General features: G+C 48.6%; 8 protein-coding genes across 8 annotated transcripts; 2 read left to right on the top strand and 6 right to left on the bottom strand.

Moving 5' to 3' along the window:
- Window positions 1–421: 421 nt before the first annotated feature.
- On the top strand, window positions 422–1,578 carry FIESC28_03131 (uncharacterized protein; the record flags this gene model as incomplete). Its single annotated transcript, XM_031157280.1, has 4 exons — window positions 422–644; window positions 698–780; window positions 852–1,504; window positions 1,560–1,578. 4 exons carry the CDS (start codon window positions 422–424, stop codon window positions 1,576–1,578), a joined length of 978 nt encoding a protein of 325 aa, XP_031018609.1.
- A 318-nt stretch (window positions 1,579–1,896) lies between these two features.
- FIESC28_03130 (uncharacterized protein) lies at window positions 1,897–3,756 on the bottom strand (the record flags this gene model as incomplete). Its single annotated transcript, XM_031157279.1, has 1 exon — window positions 1,897–3,756. One exon carries the CDS (start codon window positions 3,754–3,756, stop codon window positions 1,897–1,899), a length of 1,860 nt encoding a protein of 619 aa, XP_031018608.1.
- Window positions 3,757–4,218: 462 nt separating this feature from the next.
- FIESC28_03129 (uncharacterized protein) lies at window positions 4,219–5,544 on the bottom strand (the record flags this gene model as incomplete). Its single annotated transcript, XM_031157278.1, has 3 exons — window positions 4,219–5,199; window positions 5,250–5,403; window positions 5,456–5,544. The coding sequence occupies 3 exons, from the start codon at window positions 5,542–5,544 to the stop codon at window positions 4,219–4,221; spliced, it is 1,224 nt and encodes a 407-aa protein (XP_031018607.1).
- A 528-nt stretch (window positions 5,545–6,072) lies between these two features.
- On the top strand, window positions 6,073–8,166 carry FIESC28_03128 (uncharacterized protein; the record flags this gene model as incomplete). The annotated part of the gene is made up of 3 exons (XM_031157277.1): window positions 6,073–6,294; window positions 6,344–6,392; window positions 6,503–8,166. The coding sequence occupies 3 exons, from the start codon at window positions 6,073–6,075 to the stop codon at window positions 8,164–8,166; spliced, it is 1,935 nt and encodes a 644-aa protein (XP_031018606.1).
- Window positions 8,167–8,517: 351 nt separating this feature from the next.
- FIESC28_03127 (uncharacterized protein) lies at window positions 8,518–11,285 on the bottom strand (the record flags this gene model as incomplete). Its single annotated transcript, XM_031157276.1, has 3 exons — window positions 8,518–9,252; window positions 9,302–10,815; window positions 11,153–11,285. 3 exons carry the CDS (start codon window positions 11,283–11,285, stop codon window positions 8,518–8,520), a joined length of 2,382 nt encoding a protein of 793 aa, XP_031018605.1.
- A 1,570-nt stretch (window positions 11,286–12,855) lies between these two features.
- On the bottom strand, window positions 12,856–14,385 carry FIESC28_03126 (uncharacterized protein; the record flags this gene model as incomplete). The annotated part of the gene is made up of 1 exon (XM_031157275.1): window positions 12,856–14,385. The coding sequence occupies one exon, from the start codon at window positions 14,383–14,385 to the stop codon at window positions 12,856–12,858; it is 1,530 nt and encodes a 509-aa protein (XP_031018604.1).
- A 784-nt stretch (window positions 14,386–15,169) lies between these two features.
- On the bottom strand, window positions 15,170–16,814 carry FIESC28_03125 (uncharacterized protein; the record flags this gene model as incomplete). The annotated part of the gene is made up of 3 exons (XM_031157274.1): window positions 15,170–16,133; window positions 16,186–16,485; window positions 16,573–16,814. 3 exons carry the CDS (start codon window positions 16,812–16,814, stop codon window positions 15,170–15,172), a joined length of 1,506 nt encoding a protein of 501 aa, XP_031018603.1.
- A 473-nt stretch (window positions 16,815–17,287) lies between these two features.
- FIESC28_03124 (uncharacterized protein) lies at window positions 17,288–18,376 on the bottom strand (the record flags this gene model as incomplete). Its single annotated transcript, XM_031157273.1, has 4 exons — window positions 17,288–17,710; window positions 17,775–17,984; window positions 18,057–18,189; window positions 18,342–18,376. The coding sequence occupies 4 exons, from the start codon at window positions 18,374–18,376 to the stop codon at window positions 17,288–17,290; spliced, it is 801 nt and encodes a 266-aa protein (XP_031018602.1).
- Window positions 18,377–18,631: the final 255 nt, after the last annotated feature.

The raw sequence follows: 18,631 nt of genomic DNA, 5'->3' as shown, positions 1-18,631 counted from the left end.
CAAATGTGGGGGCACAAGGCTCGAGTAAAATTCTAGAGGCTTCTTCTCCAACGAACTCTCCTCTCTTTTCATCTCTTCATATTCTGCTCTGCTGTCTTCTCTTCTTCTATTTATTGCCAGTTCTTCAAACAAATCTTTCTTGCTTCCTTTCAATCTCTTTATACCCTTTTACCAAACTGTAAGTACACCGCAAACTTCCAACGTTTGTCTCGTGCACCGTCGCATCTTGTATGATGAGATACCAGCTGGCACCAGTCATAGGGTGACTTGTACTCCCTCCATTGATGACCTATATGCTGTGGTCTAGAACCATATCTGATACCAATCGCGACATTTTACTTTTTCACTCGTTCAAATCTTGTCCGATCAAAAGCTAACAGCTTCAAAGTCATATAGTCACAACTCTACGACCGACTTCACAATGGTTCTGCACAACCCCAACAACTGGCACTGGGTCAACAAGGACGTCTCACCATGGGCCAGATCCTACCTCGACGAGGCTCTTACCAAGGTTCAGGCCGAGGATGGCGAGGTCAAGGCAAAGATTGATAAGATTCAGAGCATGGATGGTGATGTCGACGTCAGCCAACGTAAGGGCAAGGTGATTACCATCTTTGACGTCAAGCTGGTTCTCCAGTATTCTGGTAAGGAAAATGTGGTGACTTGAAGACTGCGGACTTGAATACTAACCTTGCAGGATCTGCTCCCGGTGAGGATGATGTTTCTGGCACTATTACCGTGCCTGAGATCGCCCACGACACGGAAGAAGACGAGTACGTGGTACGTAAAACCTCCCCTACTCTTTCGCCTTCCGTGTTGCCGTAGAATAAATCCGCTAAGACCCCTCGTAGTTTGACGTAGACATCTTTGCCGAGTCCAAGGAGAAGCAGCCCGTGAAGGACCTTGTTCGATCAAAGATCGTGCCCCAGCTGCGACAAGAGTTCCAGAAGCTTGCCGGTGCCCTGATCACCGAGCATGGCAAGGACATCCAGCATGCCCCAGGCTCCAACCCTTCAAGCGGGTTCTCGACCCCCAAGGTCCACCCTCAGAGCTCTACTCCTAAGCCCGCCGCTACCACGAGCACCCAGTCCAAGACTGGCTCTGTTGTCAACACTACCACTGTGACCGATAACGAAGAGTTCCGAACCACTGCCGAGGAGCTGTACCAGACTTTCGTCGACCCCCAACGAATCGCTGCCTTCACACGATCCCCTCCCAAGGTCTTCGATGGTGCCAAGGTTGGCGGCAAGTTCGAGCTGTTTGGCGGAAACGTCTCCGGCGAGTACCTCGAGCTTGAGGAGCCCAAGAAGATCACTCAAAGCTGGCGTTTGAACCAGTGGCCCGCTGGTCACTTCTCCAAGCTCCACATTGAGTTTGATCAGAACGATGTCGACCACGTTACCGTTATGCGAGTTAAGTGGGAGGGTGTTCCTATCGGCCAGGAGGACGTTACCAAGCGCAACTGGCTCGAGTACTACGTTAAGAGCATCAAGCAGACTTTCGGGTAAGTTACATATGCATCTGCTGCATGATGGGCCACAGACACTGACACTTTCTAGGTTCGGCACCATTTTGTAAGCGTGAAGAGAGAAACTGGAGTCGTGGAGTTGGGCTGGGACCGGGGTACATACAGAATCAATGCGCTCTCTAGATGAGGGCAGTGACGGGGGTCATAGAGTCGCTGCCGTGGTGGAGGAGGGCGAACGTCGTCTTGGGTGGTCTACACAAGACCTAGGAGCGTGTGGTTACGATATCATGAGCGACGTAAAATGAAATAATGCATCAATGGATACGGCTTGTGGTTGCATAATACTGCTGTGTGACGGTACTATAGAATATGGTTTTTGCATGACAGCCTACCTGCCTACCTACCCTTGATTGAGAGCAGGCGGGCTGTCAGGACCTGTCTCTCTCCCTTTCCCTCATTCCTATATCATCCTCGTGTGTTATGATTCCGCGGTTTTCGCTGTCTCGTTCCCTACTCGACTGTCCCTCTGATCCTTCTCCACGATCGTGCTTCAGCATTGCACCCGCTTCCTCTCTCTTCTGTGTATACAGCCGCAGTCTTCCCAAATCACGCTCGGCCACTTGATAACCTGAAGCTAGACCCGTTGCTTTGCCAGATAGAGATATAGCCTCCGTGTGAGCCAGATATATGTGTTGTCCCATCCACGAAGTCAGGGCTGGCGGACCAAGCCATACCCTGAAGATTGCAACCATAATAGCAATACAGCCAAGGACAACAAAGATAATGGCGGCGGAGACGTAGCATCCTACGTACTTGTCTTTCCGATATCCCACGAAGAAATTACCACTTGTCCCTGGATACATATCCGAGAAAGGATCTCTTTCCTCTCCAAAGGGCTCAAAGTATCTGCCGTCGTTGAATAATATCTTTGTGGTCCCTGGGCCCTCCTCATGGCAGACCATGATTGCTCTGATGATCGCACTTACGGCAGTGAGAAGTGTGGCGTCAGGGATCTTTATGAGAGGCTCTAGCCATGCAGTGAACTCTGGTATTTTTCTCGTGACATTCATGACCTCTCTTCCGATTTGCTCACTTTGAAGTATTGGCCTCCAGCTTGTTTGTAGGTAGTTCATGAAACTGCCTTTGTTGTTGAGAGCACGAATACCCACACCATCGCCTCCGCTGCCTGCCATAGTTTTGCAGTCTAGGTTCTTCACAACTCTGATGACTTGAACCACAGCCATATCGATGTTGTACTGGGAGCGGTTGACCACTGGCACTTCCCAGGTACCTGATGAATCTTCCGGCGCTTTCGCCCACTGGATTTGAAGTTCTGCGAATTTTGACATCCGAAATTCAATTATCGCGTTTTGCGGAGGGTCAAATATTGAGCTGTTAGATATCTCGGTCCTCTGCCATTCTCCCTTATCCTCCGTCATGGTAAATTCTCCTTCAGGTGCCGAACCGTTAGCTACCAATGCCAGTTCTCGGGTAGCTATGTTTCCAGCTTCCCCGTACTTAAAATGAGGCTCCAACATTGGGACGCAGCTGGCATGACCAGACATGATCAACATGTTTGGAGGCAGATCAGTTCTCACACCAGATACAGAATCGTTGTCGCGCTGATAGAAATGAGCAAATGAGCGGCTGATATTGTAGAGTGGAAAATCAGTGATCCAAGGTGTCGTATCACTGAATTCATTTTTGTTGTTGTTGTATACCATGCCCAGTCGATGTCCTGTAAATCTGATTGTTCGGTGGTCGATGTTTTCTATGACTCTGACCTTTGGAGTAACGAATGCGAACTTGTAACCAATAGATGCGGCGATACCCATGACAATGATTGTGTACCTCAGAGTAACGAAGGCTGGAAACCCTCTGATGCCGTAGAGTACCGGTGCCCGGGGTTGCGAATTGAGATACCGGGCATAGTTGAGACCATTCCCACGCTGAGCTTGTCGACTGGACCAAGAGTCGAATATCTGCATATATGCCTCTGCAAAGCCAAAAGACAACAGAGCAAAAGCTACACCAGTAATGGCGATCCAGACTTGAATTCCCCACTCGCGACCAACTTTCAATGCAGCTTGGCCTCGGATCGCCGACTTGTTGTAGCCGATTGGGAGATAAGGCACGCTCGCATCGTCTGGTTCAGGTAGTGCACTATAGTTCGCAAGAGCATTGACGCCAACAAGAATGAGGATCAAACCGCCGATGAGAAGGGCCAATAGCGAGGCAGTACCGAGCATCTGGAGGCGTTTAGGCCGATCAGACTTGATAGGAGCCATAGTGAATTGATTTGCAGTTGCCAGTAAAGTTGACCATGAGGCTTGAAGACACGAAAAGAAGATGGCCGAAGAATCCAATAAAGTGAGACAGCCCTAAGTGATGGTTTATTCTGTCGTGCTCAAAATAGGCTTCAGATCGTGAAGGTAGTCATGTTGGATGCTTAGGTGCGAAACAATCACAGCACCAAGGCCCAGGGAATTTATGAAACAGTTCAATAAGGGTATTTCCCCAAAGTGAGATCGTGGTTCTCTCATTGGTAGTTGACATCAATGAGCAGGATATTGATCGAATATGCTCTTGGCAACTGCATAGAAGCCAATAACATAGGTATCAGCCTGACAATAGGACAGGGGTTGTGATCCTTCAGGCTTTCCAGTCAGCCCGCAGATTCAGCCTGCCGACATATACCCAAAGCGGCTCGAGGGCCCGCCTTTTAATCGGCGCTTCGAAATACAAGTTTTTCAGCGCCTGCGCCTTCTTTCAGCATTCGGCTCGTCTACCCTTTGTCCAAATCCATAGTTGGGCACAAATATGTCAACCAGGTTATCCCATAGTCCCATATCGTAAAGATTCTCAACACTGCTCAAGTTCCAGACACGCTCCCATTGACCTTCTCCAGGAAGTTGAAGATTCTCTGGCGGAGGTTGCCCATCTTGGGTCGTTACCATGATTTGTTGCACATCCACCGGCCAGCGCGCACAGTGAGGCTCAGCTCGTTCGTTCCTGTAGCGATCTGCCGTCATAGACCGGCGGAAAGCATAGCCGTCGCGCATGTCTTCTTTCCATTCTGACCACTTCAGGGTTTCGTTCGTCGTAGTACCGCTGTAGACAAGATAGAGTGTGTAAAGAAGAAGTCCCCAGACGAGCGGAGACGTAAGAGCAGCAAGAAGCGATGAAGCTCCCATGTTGACATTGTCTTGAATGCCCCAACCCCAGCCAGCCAGATACTGATTGAAAGTCATATGGCTGGGTTTCCATATCGACCAACCAGGGCTGTATCTCTGCACTCGCACAGTAATGATTGACATTCCAAGAAAACCACCATAGGTACACAGGAAAGCAGTGGAGAATAGTAACAACAAAAACCAGTGCTGGTTTCCATAGCCAACACACGAGTTGATGAAGACGCAATGATGGTCGGCTTTGGCGATGCAGCGCTTGCAAAGACTGCAATGCTTGGAGCGAGGAGGCTTCAGAAATTTGCAAGTTCGACAAACATGGCCGGGATGAAACAGAGTATGGTCGTATGGGTAGAGAGACATGTAATATGCATGATTCTCAGGCGTGATGTATCCTGGGTCGGCAGAACATGCCAGGTAGAGAAACAGGTAAGGGAGAAAGACCGTGATAGCGACGACGCATTTTGTGAGAGGTCCAATCTTTGGCCATGCCTGAGGGATGAACATGTATTCGCCCACGACCATGATGAGCATAAAGAAGATCTAATGATGTTACTTCAGCGTGTCAATGCAGGGCTAGTATGACAACTTACCACAACAGTCCAGTGTCTATCATTCAACATAAGGTTACCGAAGCGAGATAAATAGCTCGAGACTCTCCCTCCAGTTAGAATCTCATCAACTTTCATAATACTTCTCGGTATTTGAATCCATATTAGCCTGTGCAGTGCAGCTATAGGTGTTCGTCTACACGAATTGTCAGCCTCCTGAATAAAAAGACAGCCTTTGTTATACTGACCGAAGAGCAGGTATGCGACCGAAGAAGGCCACAAAGACCATGAAAGAAATGAATAAGATCAAAAGAACGAGCTTCTTAAAGGGACTCATATTGCTGGCTTGCTTAGAATGATGAGTGTTGAAGAAGGGAAGAGCCAGATTTGCCAGCTCAGTAAGATGCTTGGCAGGAGGATATCGTCAATATTGACGGTGAATCAAAGTGCCATTTTGTCGCAAAAATTGATTAAAAATAGATGAAAAGGAAAGAAAGATACATAAACAAATAATGAATATTAGAGTATTATCTGTAAGATCAGATATTACTGCCTACAGGTACAGGACAAGGACAACTGGGATACCTAGGACATACTAAAGCACGTGACTGCGCGATCTATCGACGCGAGAGAACATTCAAGCTTCTAATTGGCTGCCCTAAACCCGCTGCGATGATGGCGACTTCTTTCGTTTTTGGAGGGGGATCTCCATGCTTTGATAATCATGAACTACTAACAACAAGCGGCGGTTTCGGAGATAAAAAAGTACAAAATAAACTTCTTTTTCATAACATATTGATAGACATCCATTACCTAAACAGAACCCTTCCCTTTCTCTCTCTGATATTCCTTGTTTATATAAACCATGGTTCTCCGCAAATTCGAGCTCGAGGGCAAGCTTGGAGAGGAAGCTCGCCTTATCGAGAGTGGCGTTCTCATCGATGAAAATCCTCTTGATGATACTCCCGAGTTTCATGAGTTTCTCATGGCCTGTCGACGTGGCGATTTGAGAAGATGCCAGGAACTTATTAGTGATGGTGTGAACATCAATGGCAAGGATCGATTCGATTATACGCCTCTCATCATTGTATGTGCCCAAGAGTCTTTGATGTCTAGACGAGGACTAACATCATTAGGCCAGTTTATGTGGGCATTATGAACTTGTCCAATTGCTGTTAGAATCTGGTTAGTAGCCGCTGGGAGACTGAGTTGAGCTTCTATTGGGTATATCGAGTCCATTGCAGCTCTCTCACTTATACGTCGTTCGAACCAAACGCCACTAATACGCTTATCAGGTGCACTCGCTGAAAGAAACACCTTCCAAGGAGAACGATGCATCTATAACGCCCTCAATGACCGTATTCGTAACCTCCTTCTCCAATATGACTTCTCAAAGTCTTCAGATCCTTACGTTTACTGGTCCACTCACATCTCAACTCTCCTCGGCCGCACAAATCCCAAGACGACAGATATCACATTGTCCTCCGGATCTCGCTCTTTCGACCTGCACAAGTTCATCCTTGTTGCGCGATCCCCTTATTTCCGCTCCAAGCTCGCTGCTGTTCCGGACACAACTACCTGGAAGCTTGCACATACCGTTCCTGTGCAGTCATTCCTTGTCGTGCTAAGATATCTTTACTTGGGCGAAGTCCCTCGCGATATCGCACCTGCGGGTAGTGCAGACTCTGAAGAAGACATTCTCAAGGGGTTAGACAAAGTCAGCAAACAGCTCGAAGTCGAGTCTTTGTGGGAAGCTATTCTTGCAGGTGGAGACAGGAGACTTGCTCGCCAGCGATATCAAGCCGAAGTTGAGCGAGCAAGAGGACAATTCGAGAACTTCTTCAAGGACAATGTTCTGGGACATAAAATGGTCGTCGATACAGACCAGGTCAAGGACGTCAAGTGGAAGTACGACAACTCTATGTTCGCCGACGTCATCCTCCGCGCCGATGAACCCATTGACATCGAGGACGAGAAGTCAGGTCAAGCAACACCCACGAAAGATGCTCCCACCATACCCATTGGTCCAGCAGGGGACCAAGATTCTGTTGTCAAGCGCAAGTCTGTTCTGTACCCTGCTCACAAAGCCATGCTCATCCGCAGCGAATACTTTGAGAAGATGTTCTCAGGCGATTTTGTCGAGTCACAGCGCGAGGACCATCTCCGAATAATCACTGTTGACTGTACACCTGCAGTTCTCGAGATCATTCTTACTTTCCTTTACACTGAAAATGCCGTTTGTCCCCTCGAGCATGCCCTTGATCTACTTTACGCCTCGGATATGCTCTTCCTCGATGGTCTTAAGAGCAAGGCCGCTCTAGCCATCAGCACCCTCGGCAGTGGAACCTCCAACGTGTTAGTGGACCGCACCCACGGCGAGGCACAAATGAATGGCGACGCTGGGGAGGAGGCAGAGCAGGTTGAAATGGAGCCCATCAACATCTACGACGTTATTCACGCAGCATGGGATCTTCGTGTCCAGCGTCTAGAAGAGTTTGCAGCGCGGTATCTGGCATACCGCCTGGAGGACTACATAGACGAGGAAGACTTCCAGGCACTTATCGCCGAGTCGGCTCAACGTATCACTGTGCGAGAAGAGACGGATACTATCGAGCTGCTGGACGATATTCGATACTATTTGGGCGATAGATTCAGACTGCGCTTCGAAGATGCTGGTCTCGAGGAAATGATGGACGAGTCGGGAGAAATCATTGATACAGATTTGGCCGCTGCCATGGCCCAGCAGGCGGATCTATCAGTAGATGCGAAGAACGATGTTCCTGAACAGAGCCAGAATGGCATACAGGCGAATGGAAACGGAGAACCCCAAGATGGAGAGGCGGTGCGGACGTTGGATGGAGCCGAAGCAGAGGACGAGTTTGCTTCAGACGCCATCAACTACCAGATCCTGCAGCGCAAGATCGATGCCATGCTCGACCGACTCAAACTTGACGCATAAAACATTTGCTATAGATATGACGTTACAAAGACTTACGGCCTCCTGTTTAAACGCAGCATAAATGTCAACGCTAGATAAAATACAAGACACACATGCATTACAAAACGGCAAATGAAATGGTGTTTATTGATCTTCTCTATACGCAATGCCAAAGCGCTGTTTCCAAGGTGGAATATTGCGTGTGAACCGCTATGATAAGTCTAATCTTGCGCTTTACAACGCTGCTCAAGGTTTCGACTGTACTTCTCATCTTCCAAAACGATGTAGGAATAGATGTGACAAAAGTCTTTGATTCGAAACACACTCACCAGGTGCATGTACAGTTCTTCCAAAGCATCTTGAACCCCACAGTTAGTATTCGACGGTCTTGATCTGTTGCTGCAGCTTGGGTGGCAGCTGTTCCATCTTAGCGAGTCCCATGCGCACACAGTCACCCCAGAAGAACAGGGTACGATCTTGGGCGTAGCTTAAATAATCGAACTCGTCGGGGCTCAGTAGGTCTTCTTCTTTGATAGACTCATCAAGACCTGGGATCTTGGCTTGGACAAGACCCCACGCAATCCAGTGAGCATGATTGGCGGGGCGCCATTGTCGGGTCTCCTCCAACAACTCTCGCACGCGTTGGTCTCGCTGCTCATCGTTGGCTCGTTCCGCAGCGCTCCAACCTCCTGGAGGTACTCGCGCATCAAGCATGAACTCAACGATGGAGCTTGAGCTACTTGCAGCAGGGTTTCCAGGTGTCGCAAGTGGCGTCGACATGCCGCTTGAGGCGTTGCTATCAGCGGGAGCCAGGCGGGGTGTGGAGTTACTGCCTTGGAACCGGGGACGATGATCGACATAAGCCTTGATAAACCGACGTTGTTCATCAAGCGTGGGATATCTTCGCACGTCGCACGCCCAGGGCACCGTAGCATCGTGGTAATTGTATGTCCACTCGTTGAAATGATTGGCAAATTCAAGACCACGAGTGTTGGGTCCCGCATATTCAAAATCGATGACGATGAGCTGCTTATGTTTGTTGGCGGCCTGAAGAAGTGGTGATTTTTCATCATCAGGGCGAATACGAAGAATGTTTCCATATTGAGTCTACGAATATGTCAGTAAGATCTATGTAGGAAATTTCAGGAGAACTTACATCGCTATGCGCAAAGACAAGACTGTCTTTGACTTCTCTTTGGCCCCCCTTGTAAAAGCTGTTTAGATGCACGCGATACTTGGTCATCATGTTTCTGAATTCGGGCCAAGCTGTTCCACACACATAACCCCGCGACTTCCAAGCATGAGCGACAGAATCCTGCTGACCTTGTTGGCCTTCAGCATCCTTCTCATACTCTTTGTCAAGGTAAGTAGCGATCCGCTCCACGTTCTCCAACCACTGGTCCCAACTTTTCCATGTTGCAGGACCGCCTTCTCTCTCATGAGGAAGCAGGTCAATACCATCGTGAAGCTCCCGCATTCGCTTGGCAATCGAGCGAGACATGTCTGGGTCTCGGAGGTCCATTGGAGTGAGTGTGATGGATTCAAAGTACTGTTCGAATCGGCCATTCTGGAAAGTACCAAGCAGTCGGGGCCCAATTTTCTTTCGTGCCAACCTCTGCAGAACAGAAAGCTCATTATCTCGGTCAATGAGATGCTCGACCTGTGGTCCGTAGATACGTAGGAGTACCTTTGTGGGCTTTCGCTTGCCGTCAGATTCGTCAATTTCCTTTGGTGGTGTAACGACGTAAACAGCATTGGTCAAGGCACCGCTCAGCCTTTCAACAGAAATCTTATCACCGCCACCTAGGGGAATGCGCCTCCAGCCCTTAAGCCTCAAGGTGTGGGCGATGCGGATGATCTCGTTCTTGAAGTTGAGCCAGCACTCCCTTTCTTTATCGGCCCTGGTATCGGGATCATTGGCGTCCTGGTCTTCGGCGTCTGCATTACCGCCGCCATAGCTCATTGTCTTGGAATTGTCAAGCCAAACATCGCAGCTGGGGACAATGGCGTCACCATCGGCGTATTCAGTATCGGAAGAAGGGCCACGCAGAGACGATCGAGAGGGAACCTTTCGCTGCTTTGGACGGGTCATTTTAGGTGTCATGTGAGGCACCGAGTTAAGACCCATGTGGGCTAGAGATTCTTCCAAGATGCGCTGAAGTCTGTCAAAAGAAATATCACTTGAGTCCGAGTCGATGGAATCAGAGCGGGGGCGCCCATTGCTGCTTTGTTCGGATCCTTGAACGGGAGCGGGTACAGGTGCTGGTGCAGATTCAGGCGCAGTTTCTCCAGTGCTCTTTCCCTGAGTCTCCTTGTTAGGCGACTTGGACTTGCGACGGCGACCGGTCTTCTTAGATTTCCTGGCATGTGCTTTGGATCGCTCATGTTCCAACCAATCTCCCACTTGTGCCAGTAATTTCTCGCTGTAATACTGTCGGCGGTGTCCGTGATGGTGATGCGAAGAAGGGTTCGAGGTCGGAGCAGGCTCGTCAGGTGCGCGACTAGCGGAAGGACCGTCGCTGAAAGAGGATCTTGAGGAGCTATTGGGTAGCTGGGATGGTGGAGGTTTGCCGCTCAAACGTCGTCGGAGGTTTGTAGGAAACTGCTTTGTATACTGGGACTCATCCTCCAGGGTTTGAATCTCAGACTCGGGTTCCGCGATCTGTACCGCTGCGCTTTGTTAGCCCCAGATCCTCTTTGAAGCTTTTGGTAACCATGCGCCATCGCAATATGCTAAGTACAGATTTTGAATTCAAAGCCATTGAACTGGAAAGACTGGAGTCTTAGCAGCAGGGACGGAAGAATTATCATGACCAACGGCCGTTTCCACAGTCTCGCAGGTCTGTTATCATATTCTAATCCTGTACATGCCCTGCCTGTCCTGATTTCATCTGTCACATGCTTGGATGAAATTGAGTTGTTGCGCAGGCCCCATCGCAAATGCCTTACACTGAACACTGTGCCTTTAGGCACAACTGTTTAAAAAAAGAATATTTGCAAAACTCACCTTTGAGAGAGCCGCTTGGGGGTAGCGGACGTTCGATATCGTCGTCACTCTTGAGAGCTGAACGTAACGGCGGCGGTTGAGGCTGCTGCTGAGCAGACGAGCCGTTTGTCGTGGGGCTCGGCTCAGCAGACATGGTGGGGTTCTTGGCTTTGAGGTGAAGTCGTTGTTCAATATCAGTTGCCGTATACAAGATTGTGAATTGGTAGGCAATGTTCGAAGAAGATGTTAACGAGAATGAATCGCGGTGAGGAAGAATGTCAAGAGGAAGAGAAAGAGAGATTGGTCGAGAACTGAGGCGTCGCTGCAGATGCAAGGAAGCTGGCTGTCGATTGTTCCCCCTCCCGAGCGAAAGAAAAAAGTGGTCCAAGGGTCACTGGCTCGCTTGTAAATGTGGCTGAAGGTGCAGACCTAAGGCACAGGGCATAAGGGGAGGGAGTGTGCTTAGTAGAATCGGGGACTTTTGGGCGTGTGCGTGGTAGAAATCACTTATTCGTATTGGCTGGTTTGTGAGGTTATGCGTTCGATTGAAGTCTAAAATGACATGGCTATTGCTGTATCACAGACACTGATAGGGAAGTCATGAGCAAGCAAGTACGTACGAGAGACGAAAGAAGATATGGATGGAACGAAGCTAGTCTAAGAGATAAGGCCGACTTGCCTTTTAATCATAAATGAAAGGACCCGACGCCAGGTTCACAAAGGGGAAGAGGCCACATGATCTCAACTGCAGAAGCAACCTAACTAAGAGATCTGTCGTCCTTACCTAAATCAACGTCACAGGCATCGCCATCAGTGCCCAGCGCCCACTGTACTATGCTGTAGATCAAAGCAGCCAAGAGTTTAAGGGCTGGGATAAGCCATTCCACGTCATATCCTTGACAGCAAAACTTAAAGACCGGATTCTTACATAGCAATTGATTCTTTACTTGGAGTTTATTACCCAAAAACCGTCACCGAAGAAAACAAGAAACAAGGGTTGGTGAGAAAAAAAGATACAAAAAAGTCCAGAGTCCAGACCGAGCCCTTTCCAGGGTGACGTAGCGTCGGGTGGCTAGTGACGTTATACCCTTTTAGGACTCCTTCGGTAGCACTTTGGGTAGTGTCTCACATGCCACAACCTCCACTAGGAAAGATAGCGTCTACAACTCCTACATCGATGCTCCGCTTCACCGCCAAGAAATGGAACAGCTCCAGGGTCCTCTCATACCGACAAGAAGGGTCCTTTGCTGTTCTTCTGCACTTTTTGTTCTCGACTCACTCGTCGGCTCGTATCTCGGATCACATCCTGCCGGCCCCGAACGCTACCTGTCTATTGACCCGCTCTCGGGAATCCAAGCCGTTAAGGGGGGCTATTCTCGGCATAATGTCAAGTGACCACCTCGGAAGAGGGCCATCTGCGATGTTGTTCTTGCTTTGAGAGATGGTCCAGCCTAGCCAGGCTATATACACACTAGTTTATCAAGCATCTAGTGATGCGACTCAGTCGATACCTACAAACTGACGATGGATAGTATCACAAGTTGTCAAAAACAGCTCGAGTTGATCTGAACTATACCAACTACAATCAAATGAATACATATTGACTACTGTACATTGCAGATTACATCCTTCACCAAATGCGTTCCTACTTCCTCACCTTCGATACCTTACACATTACTAACCTTCAGCTCTTATCTTTTTACTTTTGCATCCGTCCGACCTGGCTAGCCTTCCCGCTCTGATATTATGGTAAGAAGTTCTTTTTCCAACCACTCCTTGGAACTCGAAGAATATGGTCCGTTTCGCAGAGCCCTCGCAACTATAGCCGACCAGGTATCGTCTAAATAACCCGATTCAGTGTACGGGATTAGCTCACTGAACCTTTGCCACGTTTTGACGACACTCTCTGCCTCTTCCCGCGAGATTTCGAACCACTCCTTGTGCTCTTTCGTGCACTCCTTGAATGGACACCACGCGTCTTCCCTTTCCATGTGTAGAGTAAGATGAATCAATTGTTCCATTCTTTGAACCGCACATGGCATCTCGGCCTCGAATTCGATATTGAGTTCTTCGTGGCCGCATGTCCTTTTCCATTCCCGAATTCTCCACTCAGCCGAGTATTTTGAATATCCGATTTTGATATGACCCGGTGCTGATGTATCAGTAAAGCCATAAATCCATCCAGGGTTTCGCCCGTCTTTTGTCCGCCTTGCCCGTTTTGCCATTTGTTCAAGGATTTTGCGAATGTGTTCTTTTCTCTTCAGGGCGAACTTCATAGGCTGAACAGGAGAACGGGCAGTGGTTCCTTCATCCGATTTCGCATCCAGACTCTGGGCATCAGGTTCGCCCTCTCTGCCAGAGACACTGTCAACGAGGTTGAATTTTCGCCTCATGTCTCTTTCCAGGCTGTCAACGTCCGCAAGATCTGCCCCACGCGTCGGGCTCACATCTTGCCGTTTTCTGTTCCTGAAAGAAGATCGACGAGATTTAAAGTCCACGGTGCTAGCAAGTGAACATGGGGTTGAGGCAGACGAGAGCGGAGTGAAAAGTTCGTCAGGATCTGGAGAAGCAATCGATTCAGGCGAAATGATAAACTCATCGTCACTATCAGATGGACGTGATGGTGACTTGGAAGATTCTTCCCCTTTTCTTTTGCCACCGGATGTTAAGCGCCGGCCTCTTACAGGAGTCTGAAAGAGCTCTCGCTCATCCCTATGATTCTCCCTGACTAATCTCGGCCTCTGGCGCTTGTCCTGCCTGCTTGTGCTGGACACGTCGTATTCGTCTGTCTGGTCACTGGCTTCCTGGCTGGGATTGTGCGTGTTTTGGTTGGAAGCTCGCTTGCTCTTTGAAGTGCCTGCATTGGCGTTATTCGATTGCCATTCTTTAAATTTGGAGGACAGCAAGAGTATCAGATCTTCCTGATTGTCCTCGTCGCGTTTTCCATCTTGCCGGAACATGGCTGCATGCCCCCGGGGAGCGCGGCGACAAACGAGCTTGGAGGCCAGCTCTGTAATAGCCCTTTCAACTGATAGGGATACGATTGGGTCTTTATTGGCAGTCTCATGAAGAGACAAGAGCTGCATGAGAAGATTGATGCGCGGTCTGCGTGTGTCAGGCAGAGTGGAAGAGCAAGGTTTCCCGTATCCATCTTCAGTCAAGCAATACCTGGAGCCAGACTCGGGAAGACCAAACGCCTCGTAAAGGCTGCTCAAGGCTTCTTCGGCTGGATTGGGGTTGGGGTTGGGGTTCATTTCGAATGATGATTATGGGGGATTAAATAGACTGAGAAGGTTGCCTTGATCTGAAAAGATTGAGTGACAATGCAGAGTTGGGAGATTTATAGGTTGAGAAACCTGGCGAGGAGGCAGGAGATTTCTAGACACCCTTCCAGGCGCGGAATATTTGCGAACCATCTGCCTACTCGCAAAGGAGTTGACCCGTTACCTTATCCTTACAGCTGCAGGTCAGATTTCCAAGACATTCTGAAGCTCATCCCAGTCGAGATCATCCCTACCATCGCCAAAGCGAGCATTCAACGTACTGCATCAGTGGTTGTCTTCATATTAGATAACCAACGACTGTTTGATACTGAACACATTGCAGTTATTCAGCATAAAAGTTTACTACAATATTAGGTCATCTGTATTTGCATTGTTCGTCTAAACAGTTCTTGGATACCTCAATCGCCTACTCGACATAGAGTCTGAAACCAAACGGGAGGCTGATGTTGGTTACAAGGTTGCTGCAGGAGTATGCTAGCGCCAACAACATCTGCAGCAAAAGGTGAATTATGTCGGTATGTCCGGTGGGGAAGCTCTTCAACATGGATATTACCCCTGGTAAATGCGACAAAAGTTCATAGAACATCAGCTCATTTCTGCGCCAGGAGCCAAGGCTGAAAGCATGTTCCTCTCTTGAAGGTCTGTCTGGTGGTTCAGCATCGACAGAATAACTATACGCAGGTAGATATATGGATAGTAACAAAGAGCCAAAGGCGACTATTGCTTGAGATAGCCTGCTATTCAGACACGCTCATCACAACTTCGCCTCGGCAGCTTCCTGCTCACTGGGATACTTGGCTCCCGCTTCCAAAACTCCATTCTGCACACCATCATCCAAAGGAGGCAGCTTAACGTAACCCTTCGTGTGTGATAAGGCAGACAAGACCCACTCCCGATCAGCCTTGATACCCTCGTTGTTGAGGGCCCAGACGACAGCATCAACCACATCGTCTACAATGACGGCTGGCTTGTATCGGGGCTCCTTCTCCGTCGATGTCTGTCTCCAGACGCCTGTTCGTACGAGGATAGGTACCCATTCGGTTCCGTCCTCTGCCTTGAACTCACTAGCTCCCCGGATATCACTTTCCGGGTTGTCGCCAATCATGTAGACGCGGCGCAGTGGATGGCACTTTGATATGTCATGTTCTGTGCTTTGACCACGGGTGCAAGCCATGTCGTGGTAGTATTGCAGCAGTCTCTCGTGAGCATATTTGTAAGTGAGGTTGAAAGGTTTGCCAAGAGCGCTGTACTCAAGTTCCTTTCCGTTGGTAGTCGTAGACCATACTCCCTTCAGAGCTTCCATGAAAGCGCCTGTACCAAATCGGTTCACGGGGTAGTTCGTCTTCCACAGCATGTCAAGGTTGGAGATCCATAGTCCAGGCTGACCATCTTGCTGCCATCCATTGTTAGGGAGGTTCTCGTTACCGTTCAAGTTCGAAACAGTGCCAAGGTAGCCTTGATGAGAGATCAACAGGTCGTGGATGAGCTGGATATCGACAGACCAGTCTCTTGGGTCGTTCCAGATAAAGATATGGTCAATCTTCAGCGCATTCGCAGGGACGTTTGTCGTATACGGGTCTTTGAGCAAAGGGATTCGCTTGCCGTCAGGTAATGGCGTAGGCTTGCCGTTGACCTCTCCCTCGATATGCTCAAAGGGAAACACGTCCTTGCACTCAGCTAGAATGTCTGCTGGCGTGACGACACGCTTGAAGCCATAGCTAATAGAAATAGTCAGTACATGTACAGAAGCCTTAGCGGGGTAGTCCTTACTCCAGGGCGATTTGTCGAGCTTTCTCAGGATGAGAACCTGTGATCAGAACAGTGCCGTTCTTCTTTATATCCTCACTCCAACCGCTCATCGGTGTGTGCGAAAGAATCATTCTTCCTTTGATAGCATCCTCATGCTTCGGGATCTGAAGCCTCTCCTGCAGGGTATCTTCCTTCTTATTCTCGGGAACGCAACCACCGTTTGTCAAGAAGACGTATCTGACACCATTGCTTCTGAGCATTTTAATAACCTTCTCGGCTCCATCCACCCTGTTGCGGCCCTGATATAAGACGCCATCGATACTTGAACAGGTCAGTGATATGTTTTTTGAGTCGCATGACGAGTATTGTGTACAGGTAAGAATGAATACGAAGGCTTCATTGACTTACTCAAACGCAAAGGCGAACTCGGAGAATATCTTCCGTGCCAGGTCGGTTGGTTCCTCGAACTGATTGGGGTTGACACCTAATGAGCCCTTTGGTTTCGAAAGCGCGACTCGAGATGTATGGAACGTCCTTTGAGATAGAGATGAAGCTCTCAAGACTGTCGTCGCCATAGGCGCGATGTACCGAGGCTGCATCAACCGACGTGCAGCGAATCGGCATTGGCCGACCACACCGAAGCGTTGCATAATAAGTACCGAGTGCCAAGAAGAAGGTTCGCGTATGTGAGTATTTGTAACAAATTGGGCTTTTATATGTATCGTCAAATAAGACAAAGAGCTTGAAAGTGGCTGTTTCTTCCAAGTTAAGTTAGTTGTTAGTTACAGACTATCTACTTGTTAGAGTCATGGTTGATAACAGGGCTCGTCGGTAAAACCCGCCCCATTAATATATATGTACGAGCCGAGCATTGATCAGCTCAACGAAGCAATAGGGAGCTTTGAAATTCACTCCTACTAATGTATTGATATATAGAATCATGGCCTCCGATTGATAATTTCGTTTTATGTATGTAATTTACAATTGATTGAGTGGTTACTACATCACAGTATGCGTCTATGAGTCAATGATTTTGGTGGTACAATATCTTTACAAAACCCGCAATATCTTGTCATCGTACAATCCACGCCAGTTTTTAATGACATCCTAAATAGCCGACATTTTATTTCTTGTCATTCCAGTCCTTGATGTGGTCAAGAATAATGGCAGAAGCTTGCTGAGGCGAATGTTGTCTGCCCAATGCCTCCACAAAGTCGCCATCTGGGTCCATGAGGTAGAAGTAGATGCTGTGATCCACCAAGTAGTCCTGTCCAGGCTTGACGTTCTGCGGCGTGCTGAAGTAGACACGGTACTTCTTGCAGAGATCCTTGATTTGATCGTAGGTGCCGGTCAGTCCGATAAACTTGTCGTGAAATTCGCTCAGATATGACTTGAGAGCCTTGGGGGTATCGCGGGCGGGATCACAGGTGATGAAGATGGGGAGAAGTGCGTCGGGGGCCTTCTTTTCGACCATATCCAACATATCCGCCATCTTATCAAGCTCCTCCGGGCAGATATCCGGACATCGAGTGAAGCCAAAGTAAACCTGGTAACATGTCAGACATCAACTTCAACGTGTGGTATAGTAATGTTCGCTTCTCCCAACTTACCAGAGAGTGCTTGCCCTTCATCATCTCGCTTGTGAAAGGCTTTCCGTTCTGATCTACCAGCTCAAAGGTTCCTCCAACCTTTGGTCTTCCAACGCCCTTGGCCGCCTCAGCTATTCTCTTACGCTGCATGCGCTCTTTCTCGAATTCGAAATACCAGACCAACAAGCCGCAAGTAGCGACGAACATAATTCCGGACTTCCAAGAAAACGGCTATAGCGCATTTGTCAGCTTTTTGCTCACTCATTCCATATCGCAATTTCATATCATTTTCGTGGTCCGTACCCCATTGCTGTATCGGCTCTTGGCCTGCTCGATCGTCTTGTATGCCTTCGTTCGGCGCTGAGTAATGGGCTGTCTGGACTGGACCGGCGCTCGTGGGAGGGTTGGCCGAAGCTGCTTGGGCTGTGCAGCGCTGCTAGAGAAACAGCGTTGACATTGCCGTGTCGAGAGGGACGAAGGTACACCTCTAAAGGCTTTTGATATCGCGACCGGGTTCGACATGGTTAATTACTTCAATGAGGAAGTCGATTGAAGCTCATGCAAAAGCTATCAACTACGTAAACTTACATCTTCCGATTGTCACAAGTTCCAGAAATACACATGGTCCGGGCTTTTACCGGGGTGGCTTGTGCTGTGCTTAGTCATTTTCATGTTCTAACCGTGTACCTAATTCGCAACCTTCCATCTTTCAGTGGCAGTGGCTACAACTTACACCAAAGTTCAACACCTCGTTTGGTGGATAGTCTTGACAAACTGTTCTTAATAGGGATACTGCTTCAACAACTGCTTATCAGCTTTATGATATAATCACATACGTGTCAAGTGACCTATTCATTGAATAAAATCCTATAATTGAA

The sequence above is a fragment of the Fusarium coffeatum genome (genome assembly GCF_003316985.1).
Source record: "Fusarium coffeatum strain FIESC_28 chromosome Unknown BRIP53273_contig_67, whole genome shotgun sequence".
NCBI lineage: Eukaryota > Fungi > Ascomycota > Sordariomycetes > Hypocreales > Nectriaceae > Fusarium > Fusarium coffeatum.
This window is presented reverse-complemented; position numbering and strand designations above follow the sequence as displayed.